This window comes from Notolepis coatsorum (assembly GCF_963971535.1).
Source record: "Notolepis coatsorum genome assembly, chromosome: 2".
In the NCBI taxonomy this organism is placed as follows: Eukaryota; Metazoa; Chordata; class Actinopteri; order Aulopiformes; family Paralepididae; genus Notolepis; species Notolepis coatsorum.
Window position 1 is genome coordinate 140,205,131 of NC_140166.1, and position 21,217 is coordinate 140,226,347.

Below are 21,217 nucleotides of genomic sequence, written 5' to 3' on the forward strand. Positions count from 1 at the left end.
TGATATGATCCGCATCAGTCTCAATCTTTTTAATATCTGGGATTCTCGCCAAGAACCCACTGGCCCAACTACCACACGTGGGCCACAAACAGACAGTACACTCACCCTGGCCGTGGGCCACAGCTCCTTGATGACGTTCTCGATCCTGTTCACCACCTCCCTCCTCATGGTCTCCTCCTCTGGACGAGGAGACATGAAGTTGAAGAAGTCCACAATCTCCTCGTGAAGACTGCAGGGGGGGGGGACACGCTAAACGTCAGGAGGTACGGCGTAGTTTTAGGAGCCTACACGAGTGGTCGCTAGCAGCCACAGACTAATGTGCCTCGATTCGGTTGCGATTGGAGGATCAAGGAAAGAGGGCGGGGCTTGATGTAGGGCCAAGCACGTTCCGATTGGTGTGCTCGGCAACGGATGGAGCACAAGCACAAGCCACGCCCCATAATCATGGACTCACAGGCCTAATTGTAGCACCGGTCAACAGACAAGTAAATCACTCCGTGGGAGAAGATGCAGGCACAATTTAACCATCTCAAGCACCGTCCTCTTTTCTTGGATCCTCCATTCACAACCGTCGCTTCCCTCGGACAACAGCTGTGATTGGAGGATCAAGAAGAGAGGGCGGGGGGTTTGAGATAGTAAATTGTTGCGGAATGAATGTGTGAAACAAAGATATACAAACAAAATTTATTTTGATTTAATTGGAAAAAATGTTATATATAAGCAAACATGCAGTTGTTTGAAAGCCTAAAAAAAAAAAATCATAGATTTCTTAAGGTCATAGGTCGTTCTAAATTCTGCCAAACCTCCTTACCCATTCACACCGTGGCTGTACCGCCTGGCCTTCCACAGACTCCAAGAGGCGTCCGGAAAGTTCCCGTTACTACAGGCGCTGGGTAGGAAATTGCTCAATCCGTGGAAAGTGTTGGCCCTGTTGACGTTCCTCCGGCGCCCAGAAGATTGTTGTTGTTGTTGGTACTGGCGATTACTCCCGTGATGATTTTTGAATGCCTTGGGGGTGTTGCTTCCTGACTGTAGCCTGCTGCGACAGTGCTGCTGGACATTGTCAAAGGGCGCAGGAAGACCTAGAACCACAGGATAAAGGTCAAGCAGGGGGTCACACTGTGGGTTAGTACTGGACGGCTGTACGGTCTGTTTTTTGACCAACAGTAACTGAATAGCAGCTACATCGCTAACGAATATGCCCATTTGTCAGGCTGTACCAGTAGTGGGCTAATTTTGATCATGGATTTTATGATTATAGTTATACTTTCATGTGAGATTTTCCACATCAGCCCCATTGACTACCATCCATTCCAAAGACAAAGTTGAATCCATCCCTACATTAATGCAAAGAGCTATCAAGCTCATACCATATAGCTAGTAGGGATGGGTACCTTTCACATTTGAACCGATACGGTACCTGTGAATCGATACCGGTACCCAACGGTAGGGCTGGGCGATATGGCCTAAATATGATGTCAGAAAATTTTCTGACCTTTCGGCGATACACGATACACATCACGATGTTTTTCCTTTTTTCCCCAAACAATTCATTATGAGGCTTACCAAGACAGTATTTGAGTTTGCAAGCGAACATTAAAGACAAAAGACTCATGCATTTAGCATTTTTATATTATATATTAGATTTAGATTATTGGATTCTTAGATTATATATTTAGCATTTTAGCCTTTCGTTTTTTTAGATTAGATTTAGATTAGATTACATATTGTAACTATTTATTTATTTACATGTATGTATACATTTATTATTTGAATGGCTTAAGGCTATATCTGTACTTGATGTTTGTTTGTTGTGTTGCATACTTGAAATAAACTTCAATCAAATCAAACCCCCCTCTTAAAAACAAAAACCTGTGTTTAACCTAGCCATCTATAAAACATCATGCTAAAACTGTGAAACAAATGTCCTACTCCCCTAAAGAAAGAAATACATAGCAAACATGACTCAGTTATCCAATAGTGCTGCTGCTTTTTATTTTGTTAAAATCTTTTAGTTAAGACTAAAAGACTACAATATATATGACTACAAGGGCCAGAAGCCCACTTCATGATGGCTTCCTGTCCTCGCATTCCATTTCTGGTTTTCCGGTTAACGTTACATTTTCAACAACAGATTGCTGCTAATTAAACACTTCATGGAAACGGAGTAACGTTAACGTTATGTCGAGTTCATACGTGTAGTGTAGTATGAACTCCACATAACGTTAACATTACTCCGTGTCCACTGTTGCTGCCACTGTTGCGTCGCAGATGGATGGTACACTCTGTTAGCTCCGTAGCTAATCCGCTCATAAACTAACTTACAGATAGCAGTACCGTTAACGTCGGAGCTTACTCCTGGGTTTCAGGGGGCATCCCTAGCACCGAGCCACCGCCTCTCTGTCTCTGGCTAGGTGTGTGCGCTTGCGTGCGTGTAGATGACGTAATTTTGGCAAGTGTGTGTGTGACTGACTTTTTTTTTCTGCGAGAGGGAGAGGCGAGAGAGAGAGGAAAGCATTTAGCACTGCGCTTGTAAATCTCATCTCAGCCGTGGCGGCCTCTAAAGCGAGGGCAAAACATCACGATATCCGCGATACGTTTAAAACGTGCATCGTTAATGAACTGTACCCGATATTTATATAATATCGTCATATCGCCCAGCCCTACCCAACGGTACCTTTTTTCTGTACTTTAGTCTCAATTTAATTTACCTACCTCAGCCGTAGGTTTTCGGCTTGCCATTGCTCAGACTGCTTTGTTGTTGAATCAAGTCAAATCCTAGGTAAGCATATATTGTGCGTGTGAACGTTGACATGAAAAGGTAAAAAAAAAGATTCCAGTGTGAACCGGCCACACTCCTGTGCTGACCCACATGCAATAATGATGTGGATGTACCAACATGGATGGATGTAACATGGAGGACACTGAAGTCAGTTTATGGTTTAATTTACAAGTTGAATGCAGTGGAGCGTGCAGCTAATCAGACCTGTATCTGATTTGGGCTAGGGCTGGGCGATATGGCCTAAATATGATATCACGATATTTTCTGACCTTTCGGCGATACACGATACGCATCACGATGTTTTTCTTTTTTCCCCCCAAACAATTCATTATGAGGCTTACCAAGACAGTATTTGAGTTTGCAAGCTAACATTAAAGACAAAATAAAATACCCATGCATTTAGCATTTTTATATTATATATTAGATTTAAATTATTGGATTATTAGATTATATATTGCATATATTTAGCAATGAGATATATGATTTAGATATGAAATATGATGAATTGAAAATGGGGGACCCTGATGTAAACAAGACGAAAGTCTTTCTCTGGTCTGCATCCTCCAGTCCACTGTTGACTGTTGTTGTATTGAGCTGTACTGTACCTATGCTGCAATCTGTTAATAACGTTTATATTCATTCAGTCGGCAAACAGAATCATTTTGATTGACAGTCGCGTCTGCCAATTACGTCACATCGCTTGCACCCGCCCTGCTGTTCTTAGCACCAATCGGCAAGCGCGTATTAATTTTTTACTTCCGCTATTGGAGAGCTCAATGAAAACAACAATGGCAGCGGTAGCTCGCCGCGGCCGACTTTTACCTTTTAGCTCTGCAGAATGACTAAACGACTGGAGGCATAATGATTTTACTGCAACGGATGTTATAATAAAAGCATTTCCATACATCTGTCTGATTGAAAAGTTATTAACAGACCGCAGAATGGGCACAACGGAGTCAGCACGGGCTGAGATATGAACGGCTAATGCTTGCTATATCTAGGTCGACCTCGGTCGTTGCTATGTAAATACGCTGATGTTATTGAAAGTGTAACTATATAACGTCAATGCCACAAAACGAATGCCTTTGTTATCATAAGTAGTAACTTTTGATGCAGTAGTGTGTGTGTGGGGCGGCGCTGTTCAAAAGTGTCAACGTGTGGACCAGATTGACGCAACACAAGCCTCTTGGGCAAAACATCACGATATCCACGATACGTTTAAAAAGTGTATCGTTAATGAACTGTACCCGATATTTATATAATATCGTCATATCGCCCAGCCCTAATTTGGGCCCATAATATGAAAGGTGGCCCATGTCGGAATGCAAAAGCTCGGATCCCAATGTGATTTGTTCGGCTCACACAATCACATAGTCACATAAGAGCAAATCAATCACATTTTAATGACTCTTCTTGCCTGCAGTCTGAACGTAGCCTCTACCACTGGACGGAAACCAGGCATTTCTCTTTTGAAAGTAGTTACAGGCAGCAGCCATACTGGAAGGAAAGAACTACAGAAACATTCCGTGGTGTGCAAGGCCTTGTTACGTCTGGCGTTTTTTCACCGGTGCTACTAACGTTAACCGCTACTCAACAGGAAATGTCTTGTAACGTTGCTAAAACAAACGCTACTACTAATACAAAAAAACGTAGCCGCTGGCGTTCATGTGGGGATAACTCGCTACATGGCGTGTGGGCGGAGGGGGAGAGGCTCGCGTTCCCGTCTCACAGATAGTTGGGGTGTTCAGTGTGGGATAATAAGATAGTTGGGGTTAGGGCTGGGCGATATGGCCTCTAAGGCTACGTTTAGACGGAGAGAGTCTGAACCAGCGTTTCCGTTAGCCGGTAATTACCGGTATTTGACCGGCAAAATCTGTTGAAGTCCGACATATTTCATCTCTCCGGTCTTAATGTCCGGTGAAAATAATTCCCTGAGTCTAAGCACAATTTGATTATTTGAATTGTATTAAAATAGGCTAAAATTAAATAGCCTATGCGATGAACGAAACGATCATTACATTTGTTTCCTCTTTGCTTCTAATAATTACAACGACGTCGTCAGCGAGAGCTTAGTGCTGGGTGTGCGAACTTTTGTGAAGCTGCAGAGCCAGAGCACTATCAGCACAATGCAGTATTCCAGCAGTACTCCAATTCAGCCATTTTCAGCCAATGTTGGGTGGGGGGCGCTGCTGTGCGGTTCCCAGAAAAGAGCCAATAACAGCTGAATCAGCTTCTCTGCAGCGCCATACTCTTTGCAAATAAGTCGTTGCGAGGTGGAGAGAGTCGTCACGCAAACCACGATAATGTTGCCGTCTCTCTGCTTTCTCAGTTCTTCGCTTGATATAATTAATACAAATGTCCAATATAACGGAATTCGTTAGCTCATAAAAATGTGATTATAACAGACTTCTGTTTAGTGTCGGACCGACTGCCCACATACGCGGTCTATTTTATTTCAAGTCAGCAGCAGCACGGAGTATCGAGGGACTTATTTTATTTGGAATATATTAATGACTGTATACGCAAAAGTAGCCTAGTTTTAAGTAATACTATTATAAATCTACATGCCTTGAGGATGACATTCTTTATATAGCCTGCCTATCGATTGTTTTAAAGCTCAATAAACTATGACCGGAATTAATCTCATTTGTCCGGTAGATTGAAATCTTGCAGGTCACGGAGACCGGCAACAATTTTTTCTAACGGAAACCCTGGTCTGAACAGAAACCGCAAAAGTAGTCTTGCAGTCTCACTTTTAATTTTGCGTTTAGACAAGTGTTTTGGGATGGAATTCTCCGTGCAGACGAGGCTGTAACGACTGAGCCCCGCTGTCACACGATTGGCGCATATGTCACATGACGTGCTGTGAAGACCCGCCCTACGCTGCCTCTGATTCGCAGACTGTGGGTGGGGAATGTGATTGGACCAAAGCAGAGTCACTCACAGACAGTGGGTCCAGTCACACCGCGGGACAGATTCTTGTGTATTTAAAAGTACTGCCAATGTAGCCTTCAGGTGATCGCCATGGATAGAATCAGACATGCTTTGTTTACGCTTCTAGGCTACTGGCGCATGCCTGTGATGTAAGCAGTACGCGCGACAAGAGCCTTGACAACCCTTTCGTCATCGTTTTATGCGGTTTGACAGTTTAGTTTTATGATAGCGCAAAGGTTTATCGTTTCTAGGAATTCCACCCTGGAAGGTAGTCTCACTTTTTTGCGGTTACTTTCACCCCCGTAAAAACGCCGTTTCAGGCACATCCGAAAAATATTTTTGCGGATTCACCTGCTAGCGTTTCCGTCTAAACAGGGCCTAAATGATATCGCGATATTTTTTGGCCATATCACGATATATATCACAATATTGTTGGTGTTCAGTGTGGGATAATAAGATAGTTGTTGGGGTGTTCAGTGTGGGATAATATGACAGTTGGGTGTTCAGTGTGGGATAATACGACAGTTGGGTGTTCAGTGTGGGATAATACGACAGTTGGGTGTTCAGTGTGGGATAATAAGATAGTTGGGGTGTTCAGTGTGGGATAATAAGATTGTTCAGTGTGTGGGATAATAAGATAGTTTGGGTGTTCAGTGTGTGGGATAATAAGACAGTTGGGTGTTCAGTGTGTGGGATAATAAGACAGTAGGGTGTTCAGTGTGGGATAATAAGATAGTTGGTGGGTGTTCAGTGTGGGATAATAAGATAGTTGGGTGTTCAGTGTTGGATAATAAGATAGTTGGTGTGTTCAATGTGGGATAATAAGATAGTTGGGTGTTCAGTGTGTGGGATAATAAGATAGTTGGGTGTTCAGTGTGGGATAATAAGATAGTTGGGGTGTTCAGTGTGTGATAATAAGATAGTTGGGTGTTCAGTGTGGGATAATAAGATAGTTGGGGTGTTCAGTGTGGGATAATAAGATAGTTGGGGTGTTCAGTGTGGGATAATAAGATAGTTGAGTGTTCAGTGTGGGATAATAAGATAGTTGGTGGGTGTTCAGTGTGGGATAATAAGATAGTTGGGTGTTCAATGTGGGATAATAAGATAGTTGGGTGTTCAGTGTGGGATAATAAGATAGTTGGGTGTTCAGTGTGGGATAATAAGATAGTTGGAGTGTTCAGTGTGGGATAATAAGATAGTTGGGTGTTCAGTGTGGGATAATAAGATAGTTGGGTGTTCAGTGTGGGATAATAAGATAGTTGGGGTGTTCAGTGTGGGATAATAAGATAGTTGGGTGTTCAGTGTGGGATAATAACTGTACCTTGGCGCTGCTCCTCCCGGTAGTCGACATTGAACGGGTGCAGGAACCGGTTCGCCTCCTCCGTGGCCTCGACGTCGTTCAGGTTCTCCTCGCCGGTACCACCACCACCGGGCGGCGAGGGCGAAATGGACCCGGTGGTCTCGGCCTCGGAGTCCAGCGACGACGAGGACGGCGACAGCGAGCCCTTCCTCCGGATACCCATCATCATCATCTCTCCCGGTCCCGCTCCCGGTGGTTTGATACCGGCGCTGCTGCTGAACACGGCGGCTCCTCCCGGTAAGTGGCGTCGGTAGTTGTTGTCGGTCGCCCCCCGGTATCCATGATGAGAGGTCTCCCAAATGTGCATCCACAGGGAGCCGGCGGGTCCCTTCTGCTCCGGCTGAGTCGTCCAACAAGCGCTCCTGGGGTCCATGATTATTGAACTTGAGGGAGTTCAACGTTTTTAACGTAAAGAAGCCGCGTTTTTAACGTTAACGTAAAGCCCCGGTAACAGAGCCGCCGCGGATTTAAACCCGCTTTTCGTTTGAAACGGAGAGACAAACCTCGTCGTCGTCGTCGTCGTCGCGCTGATTAATTCACATGTCTCCGTTACGCTCCATGTCTAATGTGTGTCGGTGGTTTCAACACAGCCGGCCCACAACTCCATTCCTCCCCAGTTATTAAAAAGCCAACATGGCGCACCCACCCAATATAGGGTATGTCTGCAGAGCCGCAAGCCCGGCAACGTCTGGGCGGGGCTTGTACTCTGTGTGGGGCTTCAGCGCGCCGAAGCCCCGCCTCACACAGAGTACAAGCCCCGCGAAGCCCCCCCCCCCGCCAAATTCGTTGGTAAAAGTATTCAGGCCCCCCCCCCCGCCCAGACGTTGTTGGGCTTGCGGCTCTGCAGATATACCCTACTACTCCACCCACCGCCACTGAATGGGCTCGCACTGCGCATGTCCGTGGGATTTAAAAACCTGCTTGTAGAACACCCCCCCGTTTTCACTGAAACGCACAGAAACTGTGGTAGTATTCTTGTGTGGTAATATTAAAAACGTTTCTTTTTATTAACAAGGCATTTGCCTGAATTATTCTTCTACTTTTATTTTTCACTTCTATTAATTTTATAACTAATTTATATTTTTTTATGTTCATCCATTTCATTGGTTGTTTTATCCATTTTAATTGTTTTTATTCATTTAACTTTTTATCTTTATCTCCTGTACTGTAGCACTTTGAGATTTTCACAAATATAAAGTGCGGTACAAATTTAATGTATTATTATTATTATATAGTACATCTCAACAGTACGACACAATATTTATCCACCGTTTTCATGTCAAGGACTCCCGAATTCTAACACATTTGATGAGGCATACACAGACCCTGTTTACACTGTTAATTGTTCTCATATTTTTATATTCAGAGTTAATTATAGTTTAGTATATTTGTATATTCTGAGTTAATTATATTGTTTAGTTTTTTCTCATATTCAGATCTTAATCTTATTGTCTATATTTATGTCTTTCTACTATTACCCTGCCCATACCTGTACCTCCCCTCCCCCCTGCTGCCATGAAGCCCTAATTTCCCCCAAAGGAATCAATAAAGGAATATCTTATTTATTTTGTCCCAGAACAGCTATCTGATGTGTCCAAAATGCTATAGCTGACACGTGCAGGGAAAGTGAAACCTATAATGATCAGAGTAGTCACTTGTATGTTCAGATTGGCCTTTTTTTCTTCTTTTCTTTTTTTTAACAATATTAGCTCTCAAAAATTCTTTCTTCATCAGTCAGGAAAAAATTACAATGGTTATGTAGCTAGTGCTACCCCATTTATGGTTTTGGTAGAAGATGCCTGTGAAAGTACCAAAACGGGATTCCGAACAATATTTCATGACGGTTAAATGTGATGAGTGGATCCCAATAAAAAGACGGCACAATTAAATGTAATGTTTTAATGTGTAAAAAATAATCTCTTACAATGTAACTGTGTTATGTACAAAACATGTACAAAAGGTAAACTTGTTTTCGTTTATACAAAAAGCAACATTACATATTTACAAAGAACCACATGAGAAATGTACAACGCTAGCACCCTAAGTGGATCAGAACCGAGCTTAACATGCTCAACATGTGCATCATGAGTATTACCTGGACATGCGCTTTAACCTTTTTTTTTTTTTTTTAATCCACTTTTTCTCCCATTTTCTATATTTTCTCCCATCCCAATTTCGTATCATCCAATTCAACCCTCCCCTGTCACGAACGCTGTTTCTTGCCTCCCACAAGCCGGCTGCAATGTGGACTAAGTCATACACAGCACAAGTCCCCTCCGGTACTTGAGGTAACAGCAGTCGCATCTTTTCACCTGCGCAGCTCGATCTCTCAGTGGCGAGGAGTAACGCGTGGGAGGCTCACGCTGCCGCCGACACTTCCTGATTCTACTGCGCAGGCGCACCAACCGACCTGTAGGAGTCGCTGTCCACAACGCCCGATCCCCACCCATCAGTTTCCCACCCCCTAATACGGCCAATGTGTATTAGTATGAACGACCAGCTAAACTGAAAGCAATGTGGAGCGCTGGGCTCGAACGGGCGAGCCCAGCGTCTCCGCATTCGTGGCGAGCGCCTTGCCCACTACGCCACGTAGCCGCCCCGACATGTGCTTTAACCTTTAACCTACCACATCATATCTTGTAATATCATATCTTGTGGGGTTGGTAAGATGGTGTCAAGTCTCTAAGGTCTTAACTTGTTGCCCAAATTGTTTGCACATACACATACATATATACACACATACATATACATGATATATACACACACTCGCATAGTAGTGCTCTGGGTTATATGTTTGATGGAAAACTAGAGTAGATGAGTGAATGCTGTGTGTGTGTGTGTGTGTGTGTGTGTGTGTGTGTGTGTGTGTGTGTGGATCAATTCACATTCCGTTCAATTGTTTCAAAAGCGTGGTATGAAGCTGCACCTTTCATGTTACACACAGCGGAACGTTCATTTTCAATCATTTATCTATAGACGGGAATATTAGATTGACCTTTTTATGACACGCACACAAAGAAAGAAAAACACAATTTAATATTTCACATCTAGCAGAAGATCAACGACCTGAACTGACTGAATCGGAAAAGCAGACCGATCCGCCGGCCCCCCCTACTAGACGTGTCTGCAGACGGAAGCCAGCCGGGTGATGTACGAGGTGACCGCGGGGGGTACGGCCTGCGTCGCCTCTCCTCTCCACCCCGCCAGCGCGTCCAGGGCCTGCTTAGGGTTGCTAGGATACAGGTCATAGATGGAGTAGATGGCCGCCAACTGGACCTCCCATGGTACACCTGGATGGGGGGAGGCAGAGCTGATTAGGACTGGGGCGATGAACACACAAATCGGTATTGGCAGACTGGTCCAGTATTGACAGATTGTAAAACGATTGCGAAAGCAAAATGCGATTGCACTTCTGTCGTTAGGGCCCCCCTCCCCCGGAACCCCCCCCCTCTGTTAAATCGGCAAGGTGCTATATAAATAAAAACCTACTTACTTATAATAACCCGTGTGTGGTGTTCGGGTCTATGGGATTCCATTTTTATTAAAAGAAATACAATTAACCTGTGACCCGTTGGCCTTGGCTTATTCTGTGAAGAACATATAAAATAAAATAACACATTTCCATTGAGTGCACACTGCCCCGCCCCCCCCCCCCCCCCGTGTACATTTACATCACATACGTGGTGTTGAAATTGTAGGTGAAAGGTGAACATGGTAGAAATTCAACAAAAAGGTTCACCGTGTTCCTTCACTGTCTGCCTCGTTTACCGTACTTTTCGGACTATAAGCCGCACCTTTTTCCCCCATTTTTCGACCCTGCGGCTTATATAACGGTGCGGCTTATATGTGACTCGACGTGACCAAACCCGAAAATGTAAAAATCGAAATATTGCTTTTTTGACTGCATTGACATTTTATTTATCTGTTCCCTTATTTGCTAAACTTAATACAACTTGTAAATGAGTTAATTCTTGTTATTTGTCCGACAGTATTGTGTCCCAATGCTAATTACATATGGTAATTAAACATTAAAACACCTGCGGCTTATAGTCCAGTGCGGCTTATATATGTACACATCATTCAATTTAGCTGCTGCGGCTTATAGTCAGGTGCGGCTTATAGTGCGAAAAGTATTGTTCAAGATAAATGTGATTTATTCCATTCATGTCTTGATTATAATGGATTTCTTTCATATTTCACAAAAAACGAATAGCACTTTTATTGATAAATGTGATCTAGCAGAGGTAAATGGCAAATATTAACCATATATTGTGTTAGATCGCTTGTAATTGAGATCAAGTTAACATCTGTTGTGTATTTTGTCATTGATCGTATTTAAAATCACAATAATGTTGGGGGTCCACCAGGCCCCTGAACGTAGGGCGAGCAGTAGAAATGCGAACGAGCCACACAAGGGTTATTAGAGAAAACTATTTACTGCATCTTCTCAGAGATTATAGGCTACTTTCATTAGCCATAGGTATCGAGAGAAGCCTCCGATGCACGTCAGATGCTCGTCACGCAGCCTCGTGGCCGGGTGCTCTGCCACAAGCAATAGATCAGGTCACAAAGAAGCCATTTAAAAACAGAATGAAACAATTATTTTTTATCCACTTTTTCTATTTTTCTCCAATCCCAATTCCACTGTGCCAATTCTCCCCTCCCCAGTCTTGAACGTTGCTCACATATGCCCCCCACTGGCCGGTTGTAGGGAGGATAGAAGCCTTGCATCAAGTGTCCCCTCCGATACACGAGGAGGCAGCCTGTCTGACTGTCACATCTTTTCACATGCCAGCGCGGACTCTCATTGGCGAGGTGTAACGTGTGGGAGGCTCACACTACCCCCGCTACTTCCCGTCTCTGCTGTGCAGGCGTCCCCAACCGACCTGTAGGAGTCGCTGTCCACAACGTCCAGATTACCACCCATCGACTTCCACCCGCTAACTCTGCCAATTGAGTTAGTATGACAGCTGGCCTAAGCCGGAGGCAACGCTGACAGCCGGAGTCGAACCCGGTGTCTCTTGCGTTGGTGACAGGCGCAATGTCCGCTGCGCCACCCACCCGCAGAATGAAACATCTTAAACATTTATCTTTTTTTTATCTTTCTTTTTTGCGTCATGTGCCGTCATTTCCACGCGTACGTGGGTTCTTTGTGACTTGATCAAGGAAAGTACTGTTTTAGAAGCACATCAAAACAAAAACTATCCAAAACAGCAACGACATGCAACGATATCCTTCCCCGGTAACGACAGGAATCAGATGTGGATACCTTCAGAGTTCCCATGTTTGCCAAACATGTTGATGACGCCGGCGACCGTCTTCAGAGAGGCCACGCCTTTCTCCTTGATTCCCAGGTGACCGAGGCGCCCTGATAGCAGAGAATACATTATCATTTAAAGGTTAGATTACAATATTGATAACGAGTTCATTTTTGTAACGACAACAAAGCCGTTCATAAATTGAAGGGCATAAAAGAACGTCCAGCGAGGAGATTCTTCCAGGAGAACCCCTCCCACCCCCTCTATGAGGAGCTAGCCAGGATGAGGAGCACATTCAGCCAAAGACTCATACCCCCCCACCGACACTCATATTTGATTGCCTATATGTATGTCTTTCTTCCATTACCCTGCCCATACCTGTACCTCCCCCTCGCCCCTCCTGCTATGACGCCCGCATTTCGCCAAGGGGATCAATAAAGGAATATCTTATCTTATGTTATAGCAGACACTGAATTACATCAAAAATCTATTTTCTTTTTTTTTTCATTTTAAAGTTAAATGCATCAATCTGGTGCACTTTGAGAGCAAAATAAAGAGGCTAGATCTATGATGAACTTTGTGCTCAAAACACAAAATCGACTAGACTGCAGTGCTTTCTCCCTGCAGCCTTTTCCTCAGGTCAGTCTTTTACATTAAGCACCCCCACAGCCCAAATGAAATGATAAAAAAAAAATTGTTTCTTTATACCGTAATTTTTTTTAATAGTCTAGTTCAGGGGTATAGGCACGCGGGGACATTTTCATAGGCACAGGGGGCAGCATTAAAAATATATATATATTTTTTTTGAAATATTATAGTGAAATATTTTGCACTGTTGTAATCTACACATTTTATTATTTATTTTTCTATTTCATTGAACATTGCACATGTTAAAAGCCATTTCTTTTACTCAAAATGTGAGTATTACCAAGTCAACTTGTGTTCTTAAAACAATGACAATAAACAGAGTTTTATTAGGTTGAAATAATGTGGTTGTGTACTTATTTTTCTGTTAACTTATTATGGATTGAAAACTGAAAACCTTAATGCACAGTAACTGAACTCAATATTTTTAAGTTCTGGTAACTTATTATTATTTATTTTTTTACAGTTTAGTCTTGCGATCAATCAAAACTTATTTACACGATATACCTCACATTCACCCTCCATTCATATCCTGGTGTTCTCCATTAGGCCTGTAGGTGGAGCTATGACAGCACACGTACAGTACACACACCGATGGTGTGTGATGTGTCCAAAAATGAATGGGCAAATGTGAGTGAAATGGTCGCACTGTATGCAGCTGTTTGTTTGCATTGCATTCCGCCCCCCCCCCCCCCCCCCCCCCCCAACTCAGATTTAGGGTTGATACAACCATCATAATAATATTGTTAATAATAACAATAACAATAATGATGTAATAATGTAAAAATTATCATTAAAAATACCTGATGAGAAAAAGAAATGACGATGCATGGAATATTGTTGAGGCACACTAGTTACAACTATATTTCAAACAGGCACTCCATGTCAAAAAGGTTGCTGACCCCTGGTCTAGTTCATAGCAGCGGCGGTCCTAATTCAGCAGCGGCGAAACACTGCAGTTTGTAAAAAGTACAAATATAAGTGAATTTCCCTAAGAGGACCAATAAAGGAACGTCTTATTTTATCTTAAGTGCTGTTCCCCGGATCACTTTTGTCTATTTTTCAGAAATCCTCCTGCCATTCCCCTAAATACAAAACAACCAACGCATACCAAAACATCCCGCTTTAAAAACAGCTTCTTCCCCACTGCCATACAGACACTGAAGTCCCTGTAGCAACCTCTGTATGGTCTTTGTAATTATGTATTTATGTATTTACCGTAATTTTCTGACTATAAGCTGTGCCTTTTTTCCCCATTTTTCGACCCTGCGACTTATATAACGGTGCGGCTTATGTGACTCGACATGACCAAACCCGAAAATGTAAAAATCAAAATATTGCTTTTTTGACTGCATTGAAATGTTATTTATCTGTTATTTATCTGTTATTTATCTGTTATTTATCTGTTATTTATCCTTATTTGCTAAACTTAATACAACTTGTAAATGAGTTAATTCTTGTTATTTGTCCGACAGTATTGTGTCCCAATGCTAATTACATATGGTAATTAAACATTAAAACACCTGCGGCTTATAGTCCAGTGCGGCTTATAGTGCGAAAATTACGGTAACTGCATGTAGTATGTATGTATTGTAAGTGATGCTATATGTTCTATGTTGGAACAATGCTGTAACTGCACTGAAAACAAATTCCACCAGCCTGGCTGGGTGGTCATTAAAGAATCTAATCTAATCGAATACGTCCCAAAACGATATCGAAACCCTTTTCCGAAACAACTCGGCCAACCTGGTGGCGAAGCCCTTCGTCAGACTCATGATGAAAACCAAGCGACCTACGTACCTATGAGCCTGAGGACGGTGGCGACGGCGGCGTCGGAGATGGGAGTCTGTTGGTCCCTGGGCTGCGTCACCCAGCTGTTCATCAAGGGCCACAGCTCCTTACTGCAGACAGGGTTCCCACAGACGTTGCAAAATGAAACTCAAGGACTTTCAAGTACTTTTCCAAGCACTATTTTTCATTTTTAAAAGGGCATTTAAAAAGGATACAATTCACTTGCTGTTTTTTTATAGAAAGAAAATAAATCGGATCCAATATTTATGGCTTAAAGGGGAACTCCAACATTTTGGGAAATTAGCTTATTTAACATGTTCCCTGGAGTTAGACAAGAAGATACATACCTTTTTTGTCTCTGTGCGTGCATTTAGCTTTGGGAATAGACGCTCCGTTAGCATAGCTTAGCTTCATCACTGGAAGTGAGGCAGATCCGTAGCCTTACAGTGCCTTACAGTGTATTGCAAGGTCTGACATTGACCAAACTTGATATGCATGACCTTGGTGGGCTCTAGGTCAACTCCTGAAAAGGGGGTCAATGTCAGACTTTGCAATCAAAAGTTAGGGGGCTAATAACCCTTGCCATAATTTCAGTGCGCCCCCTAACTTGTGATTGCAAGGTCTGACATTGACCCCCTTTTCAGGAGTTGACCTAGAGCCCACCAAGGTCATGCATATCAAATTTGGTCAATGTCAGACCTTACAATACACTGTAAGGCACTGTAAGGCTACGGATCTGCCTCACTTCCAGTGATGAAGCTAAGCTATGCTAACGGAGCGTCTATTCCCAAAGCTAAATGCACGCACAGAGACAAAAAAGGTATGTATCTTCTTGTCTAACTCCAGGGAACATGTTAAATAAGCTAATTTCCCAAAATGTTGGAGTTCCCCTTTAAAACCATTTCCCGACAATTACACTTTAAATAAAAAAATATTCAATTTCTTGATTCAGAACAATTTTATCGTGGATGAACAAAAATGTCAATGTGAATGGTTGATTTGAATTTCAAGGACCTTTTAAGCACATTGTAAGAAAATTGACTGTTTTCAAGGAATTCCAGGCCATGACCTTGTTTGGTAAAAAAATCAAGCACTTTAACCCTTTCACTGCCACACGACAGCCGGTTAACCCTTTCACTGTGACAATACAGAAGGTTAGCATTTTACTATCACACAACCGACGGCGATGCTCCATCATTAGCATCATTAGCTCCGATGGAGCATCGCCGTCGGCTGTGTGATAGTAAAGGGTTAACATTCTGTCTATATTGACATTACTATGGCCCATTCAACATCGATTATCTATCGTTCAGGATGTGGGAACGTTATACTTTTTCATTCATACATTGTTGTGTTAATACCTTCTAGAATATATGTATGTTTTTAATCTTTTCTGCTGTAATTCCAAAAACGATAGTTATAGGCCCAAACGCATATATAGATTATCAATTGCCGTTTCCCCCCCATACACGCTACACTAAAAAAAAACTCAAATGTATATGATCGGTATACATTATGCCTCATCATGCGCGGAGGAAAGGGGGGGGGGGGGGGGGGGGGTCGTTTATAATTCCCCGATCATGAGTAACTGCTTTATGTAGGTTGGGTGGATATATTGATCAGATGGTTTGCAAACAAGGAAATGCACAATCGGGTTGAGAATAACGTTATATTCCTCTTACCGTGGGCCAATGAGACTGGCGGTGAAAGATCCCAATTATACGACGCCGATCGCCTAGGTCCATTTCCGGTTTGTATGGCGCAATAAACGCCGAAATCATATCGATTATTAAGTTTAGAAAGCGATCCATTATGTACATAGTGTCTGTCGGGAGTCCCGTAACGAGATGTGACTGCCGGATGATTTTCATCGATGCACTGATGGCACATCCAGTTTTTGCGAGTGTAACTCGCCCGACCATCCACCAGGCGGCGGTATTGAGCCGTCGTTGCAGTCACATCTAAGGTCCAGCTGCAGGACCGGGGGTGGGTATATGAATTATGAATGCCATGGCGAGAAAATTAAATATTGATCTCAAAAACGCTACAGCGATCCTGGCAGACAACGCATGGCGGCCAATAACGCTGGACAGCGTTTTTGGCGCTGGAAGTGTTAAAGGAATGAGGTATTGTATAGTATAGTTTAGAATACATTAAGTATAATAATGACGGAGTTAAAATTGTATATTGTATATAGTAGTGTACATAGGAACCAGTTTCTCAGGAACTTAGCATGTCTATTTGTATCATGCACATCTCTTATGTCTTACCTGTTATTTTTTTTCTATGTCTATTTTATTATTGTATTATTGAACAATCGATGCGGGCCTGACCACCCGCATTTCACTGTATGCCCTGGTATGTATGTGACAAATAAACCTCTTGATTCTCTGTGAGTGTGTACATATTTAGTGTGGGTGGCCCCAGTAGGGTGAGTATCCATTAAGGAACTACCGTATCGTCTCGAATTGAAGACGCACTGTTTTAGAAAGCACTTTTTTTTTTATTTGTTTGACCACAAATCACACCCTGAAAAATGAGCATCATCTTATATTGGAGCTCTAGTCTAGAGAGTGGAGGTGTCGTGGTGAAGTAAGATCGACTTTGGAGCCATATTTAGCCCTTTTAGCTAGTAGGACATGTGTGGTGTCAATGGTATCAATCTCAAGATTCCCATGATTTCATTTGCCTCTATCTTAAAAAGCAAGCCGGTAGGGCCTTGAAAACACAGTGATGCTGGATGATCCACTGGCTGAAATTGATTGAATTGATTGAAAAGTTTATTAACAGATTGCAGAATGGGTACAGTACAGTACATCTCAATACATACAATTGTTAAGGGGATGCAGACCAGAGAAAGACTTTCGTCTTGTTTACATCAGGGTCCCCCATTTTCAATTCATCATAACATATATGACATACATGACATACAGATAGACAGTACTGCTACATCTATACATTTATGACATATCAGATTTGCAAATACAGTACTGTTTGTGATACAAAAGTGTCCAGAAAAGGAGTGTATATACATTTGGCGTAGAAACTGTACATTGGAGGAGGTTGGTGGGGTGGGGTTGGGTGGGTTGGGTGAGGGCTGTACATTGGAGGTGGGGGGGGGGGGGGGGGGGGGGGGGGGGTTGGGTAGGGGACACACACACATTTTACACTGTACATTGGAATATTGACAAAGCCTTACTTGGTCATTTACTGTACAACTAGGTTAGGACATTTGTAGGGGCCAGTTTCTAATTGCAGTCTCACGTAGGTGTTTTTTGAGAGTGTTTTTGAAGGTGGGTAGTGATTCACATTCCTTTACAGCTTTAGGCAGGGCGTTCCACATTGATGTGGCATAATTGCGAAACGTGTTTAGTCCCTTGTTTGAGCCGAATCTGGGTTTTACATGATTTGTGGAGCTCCCTCTGGTGTTGTGATCGTGGTATTCACTGACCTTTGGGAAGTATTTTGACATGTACATGGGTACCTTGGTCGCGTAGTGTATCTTGTAGACCAGGCCCATTGCAAGTTGCTGTACTCTGTCGTCTACTCTAAGCCATCCTAGGTTGTCAAAGTGGGCAGGGGTGAGGTGGGTTTTAGGAGTCAGGTCAAGTAGTAGTCTGACTAGCTTGTTTTGAGATGTTTGTAATTTGTTTTTTAGTGCCTTTGAGGTGCTTTGGTACCATGAGGTGCAAGCATAGTCGTAGTACCCTTGAATGAGTGCTCCTGCTAGAGTCTTCAGGGTATTCTTGTTTACCAGAGAGGAGATCCGGTACAAGAATCGCGTTCGTTGGTTGACTTTTTTTATTACATTGGATGCCATTTTGTCACAGGAAAGATTAGCCTCTAGGATGGAACCCAGGTAGGTAATTTCATCTTTCCTTGTGATAATATTGTCACCCACTGTAACCGAGAAGCCGTCGGTCTTGCTGAGTTTGTTATTTGAACCGAAGAGAATGGACTCTGTTTTGCCCATGTGTAATGATAGTTTGTTGTCGGCGAGCCATATGCAGATTTTGCCTAGTTCCGAGCTGAGGGCTTTTTCAACCTGTAACTTGTTCTTGTCAGAGACCAGCAGGGCTGAGTCGTCCGCAAACAGGAACAAGTTGCAGTCACAAGCTGACGACATGTCATTTGCATAAATTAGGAATAGTAGCGGTCCTAGTATGCTTCCTTGTGGAACACCACAGCTCACTGTGAGGGGGGGGGGATAGGGTACCGTTTACTTCCACCATCTGTTCCCTCCCCTCCAGGTAGGATTGTATCCAGCTCACTGATAAACTATCAAAACCAATTGCTTTTAGCTTGTCAATCAGAATGGTGTGATTGACAGTGTCGAAGGCCTTTTGTAGGTCCAGCATGACCATGCCGCAGTATTTGCCCGCGTCCACCTCTTGTTTGATGTGGTCGTTCAAGTAGAGAAGGCATGTGTCAGTGGAGTGGGATGTTCTGAAGCCAGATTGGAATTCGTAGATTAGATTTTTTTCCGCAAGGTACTTTTCGATCTGTTCGTATACTATTTTTTCCATGACTTTCGAGATGGATGTAAGGATAGAAACAGGGCGGTAGTTACCCGGGTCTAATTTGCTGCCCTTTTTGTGCAGGGGTGTTACTCTCGCAATTTTGAAGTCCTTGGGGACGTGTCCCTGTTTTATGGAGAGGTTTATTATGTGTGTGATGACTGGGGTGATGGCTGCTGCTGAGTCTCTGAGGAATTTGGAGGGGATGTTGTCATGGCCAGTGGCCTTGTTTGGTTGGAGGGCGCTCAGTTTTTTGAGTACCTCATCTGTAGTTACTATTTCCAGTTTGAAGTCGTCTTTGTGGACGCCTAGGTTCATGTAGTATGCTACTATGTGTTCTACCCCATACTGCCCTGAGTGGGAGGGTAGTTTGTTTACCAGTGTTGTGGCTATGTTTGTGAAGAAAGTGTTTAAGTAATTGGCTACATCCAGCTTGTCTGTGATGAGCGTGTTGTCCGTCTTTATGTTTATGTTTGAGAACCTGGTTTTGAGTTTTTTACTGCAGCCTAGTTGATTGTTGAGTAATTTCCAAAGTTCACGTGGTTTATTTTTGTTTTCCTCGGTTTTGTCATTGATGAAATTTTTTTTAGCAGTTTTGATCATGGAGTTTACGTCATTTCTTAAGTCTGTTTCTTTCTAGTTTGAGTTCAGTCACGTGGTCTTGGAGTTCACTGCTCGTGCTTTTGGTAAGCTTTGACTGACTTTTACGAAACTCAGAGCATTTTTTGTCTCTGGCTTTCATAGCGGTCAGTATTTCAGTGTGCATCCATGGCTCAGCGCGATTTTTTACCCTGGTGGTTCTTAGGGGGGCCATTTTGTTTAGTATTGATGAAAATTTGGTTTTGAAGCCAAGCCAAGTTTCTTCAACCAGTGTACCATTGAGTTCATCTGACCAGTCCAGACTCTCCAGTTCAAGGTTAAAGGCCTCGCTAGAGTAGGTTTTGAGGTCTCTAGATGTGACTGTTTTGTGACAGCCAGCCTTCAGTAGGCTCATCAGTAGGTTTCAGAGGGTTTAGGGGAAGAACAAGTTAACCAGGTCAGGAATGAGGAAGAGTTATAATTCTGTTTTAACATCATGGTGATCAGTGAGTCTAACTGAAATATAACCTATGGTTCTCAGGGCTCTACAGTGCGACCATATTGCTCGCATTTGCCCCTAGAAATATGTGTGTGCGAACCGGAAAAATCAATTACTCGCACGGTGTGCGAGTGAAGATTACAGCCTCAGTCGTGCTTTTTTCTCTCCGCTGATAATCGTTAAAAAAAACTACAAGTCCCACATTGCATTCAAGCCAACGGTCCAATCACAGTAGAGTGACATGACTGGTTTCAAGGGAAATAAAGGAAATGACCAATCGGAAGCTCTCATTTGCTTTTTTACTTCCTAAAAGTCCGCCATTGCGATATGTGAGAGTTTTCCGAGACAGTAACATTAAATTAATGTAACTTATTCTAGTCTTACCAATAGCAATAGATTTTAGAACACCTAGATTTATCGATAGCAATAGTAATATAACGTTAATGCAACAAAACGAATGCCTTGCTTTGTTAATCATAACGTTGATGCAGTAGCGTATGTCGTTGTGTTGGCTGTAATGGACATGAGAATAGCAACACTGTGTACACATTAAAATTGCGATAATCGACGCTGGGTTCGAGCCCAGCTCTCCGCATTGCTATCAGTTTGGCTGGTCGTTCATACTAACACAATTGGCAGTGTTAGGGGTGGGAAAGCTGGTGGGTGGGTCCTGGTCATTGTAAACAGCGACTCCTACAGTTCGGTCGGGACGCCTGCTCAGCGAGGATAGGATCTAAGGGAGGTAGTGTGATCCTTCCACACTATAACGGCTAACATTGGGATGGGAGAAAAACGGAGGAAAAAAATTATAATAATTGCGATAATCGATTCTAACATTTTCAAATCGATGCA

General features: G+C 43.0%; 2 protein-coding genes across 2 annotated transcripts in view; both read right to left on the reverse strand.

Moving 5' to 3' along the window:
* Positions 1 to 7,543, reverse strand: part of LOC311224218 (terminal nucleotidyltransferase 4A-like) — a 56,397-nt gene extending 48,854 nt beyond the window's left edge. Inside the window, exons 1-3 of the mRNA XM_084309113.1 lie at positions 7,038 to 7,543; positions 812 to 1,082; positions 106 to 229 (exon numbers count right to left, since the gene is read on the reverse strand). Coding sequence (XP_084165239.1) covers positions 106 to 229; positions 812 to 1,082; positions 7,038 to 7,449 — 807 coding nt within the window. The 5' untranslated portion in view covers positions 7,450 to 7,543. The remainder of the gene's footprint in view (positions 1 to 105; positions 230 to 811; positions 1,083 to 7,037) is intronic.
* A 2,000-nt stretch (positions 7,544 to 9,543) lies between these two features.
* The window catches only part of ice1 (KIAA0947-like (H. sapiens)), a 75,651-nt gene continuing 63,977 nt past the window's right edge, over positions 9,544 to 21,217 (reverse strand). The window contains exons 17-19 of the mRNA XM_084308325.1: positions 14,780 to 14,880; positions 12,346 to 12,444; positions 9,544 to 10,366 (exon numbers count right to left, since the gene is read on the reverse strand). Coding sequence (XP_084164451.1) covers positions 10,191 to 10,366; positions 12,346 to 12,444; positions 14,780 to 14,880 — 376 coding nt within the window. The 3' untranslated portion in view covers positions 9,544 to 10,190. The remainder of the gene's footprint in view (positions 10,367 to 12,345; positions 12,445 to 14,779; positions 14,881 to 21,217) is intronic.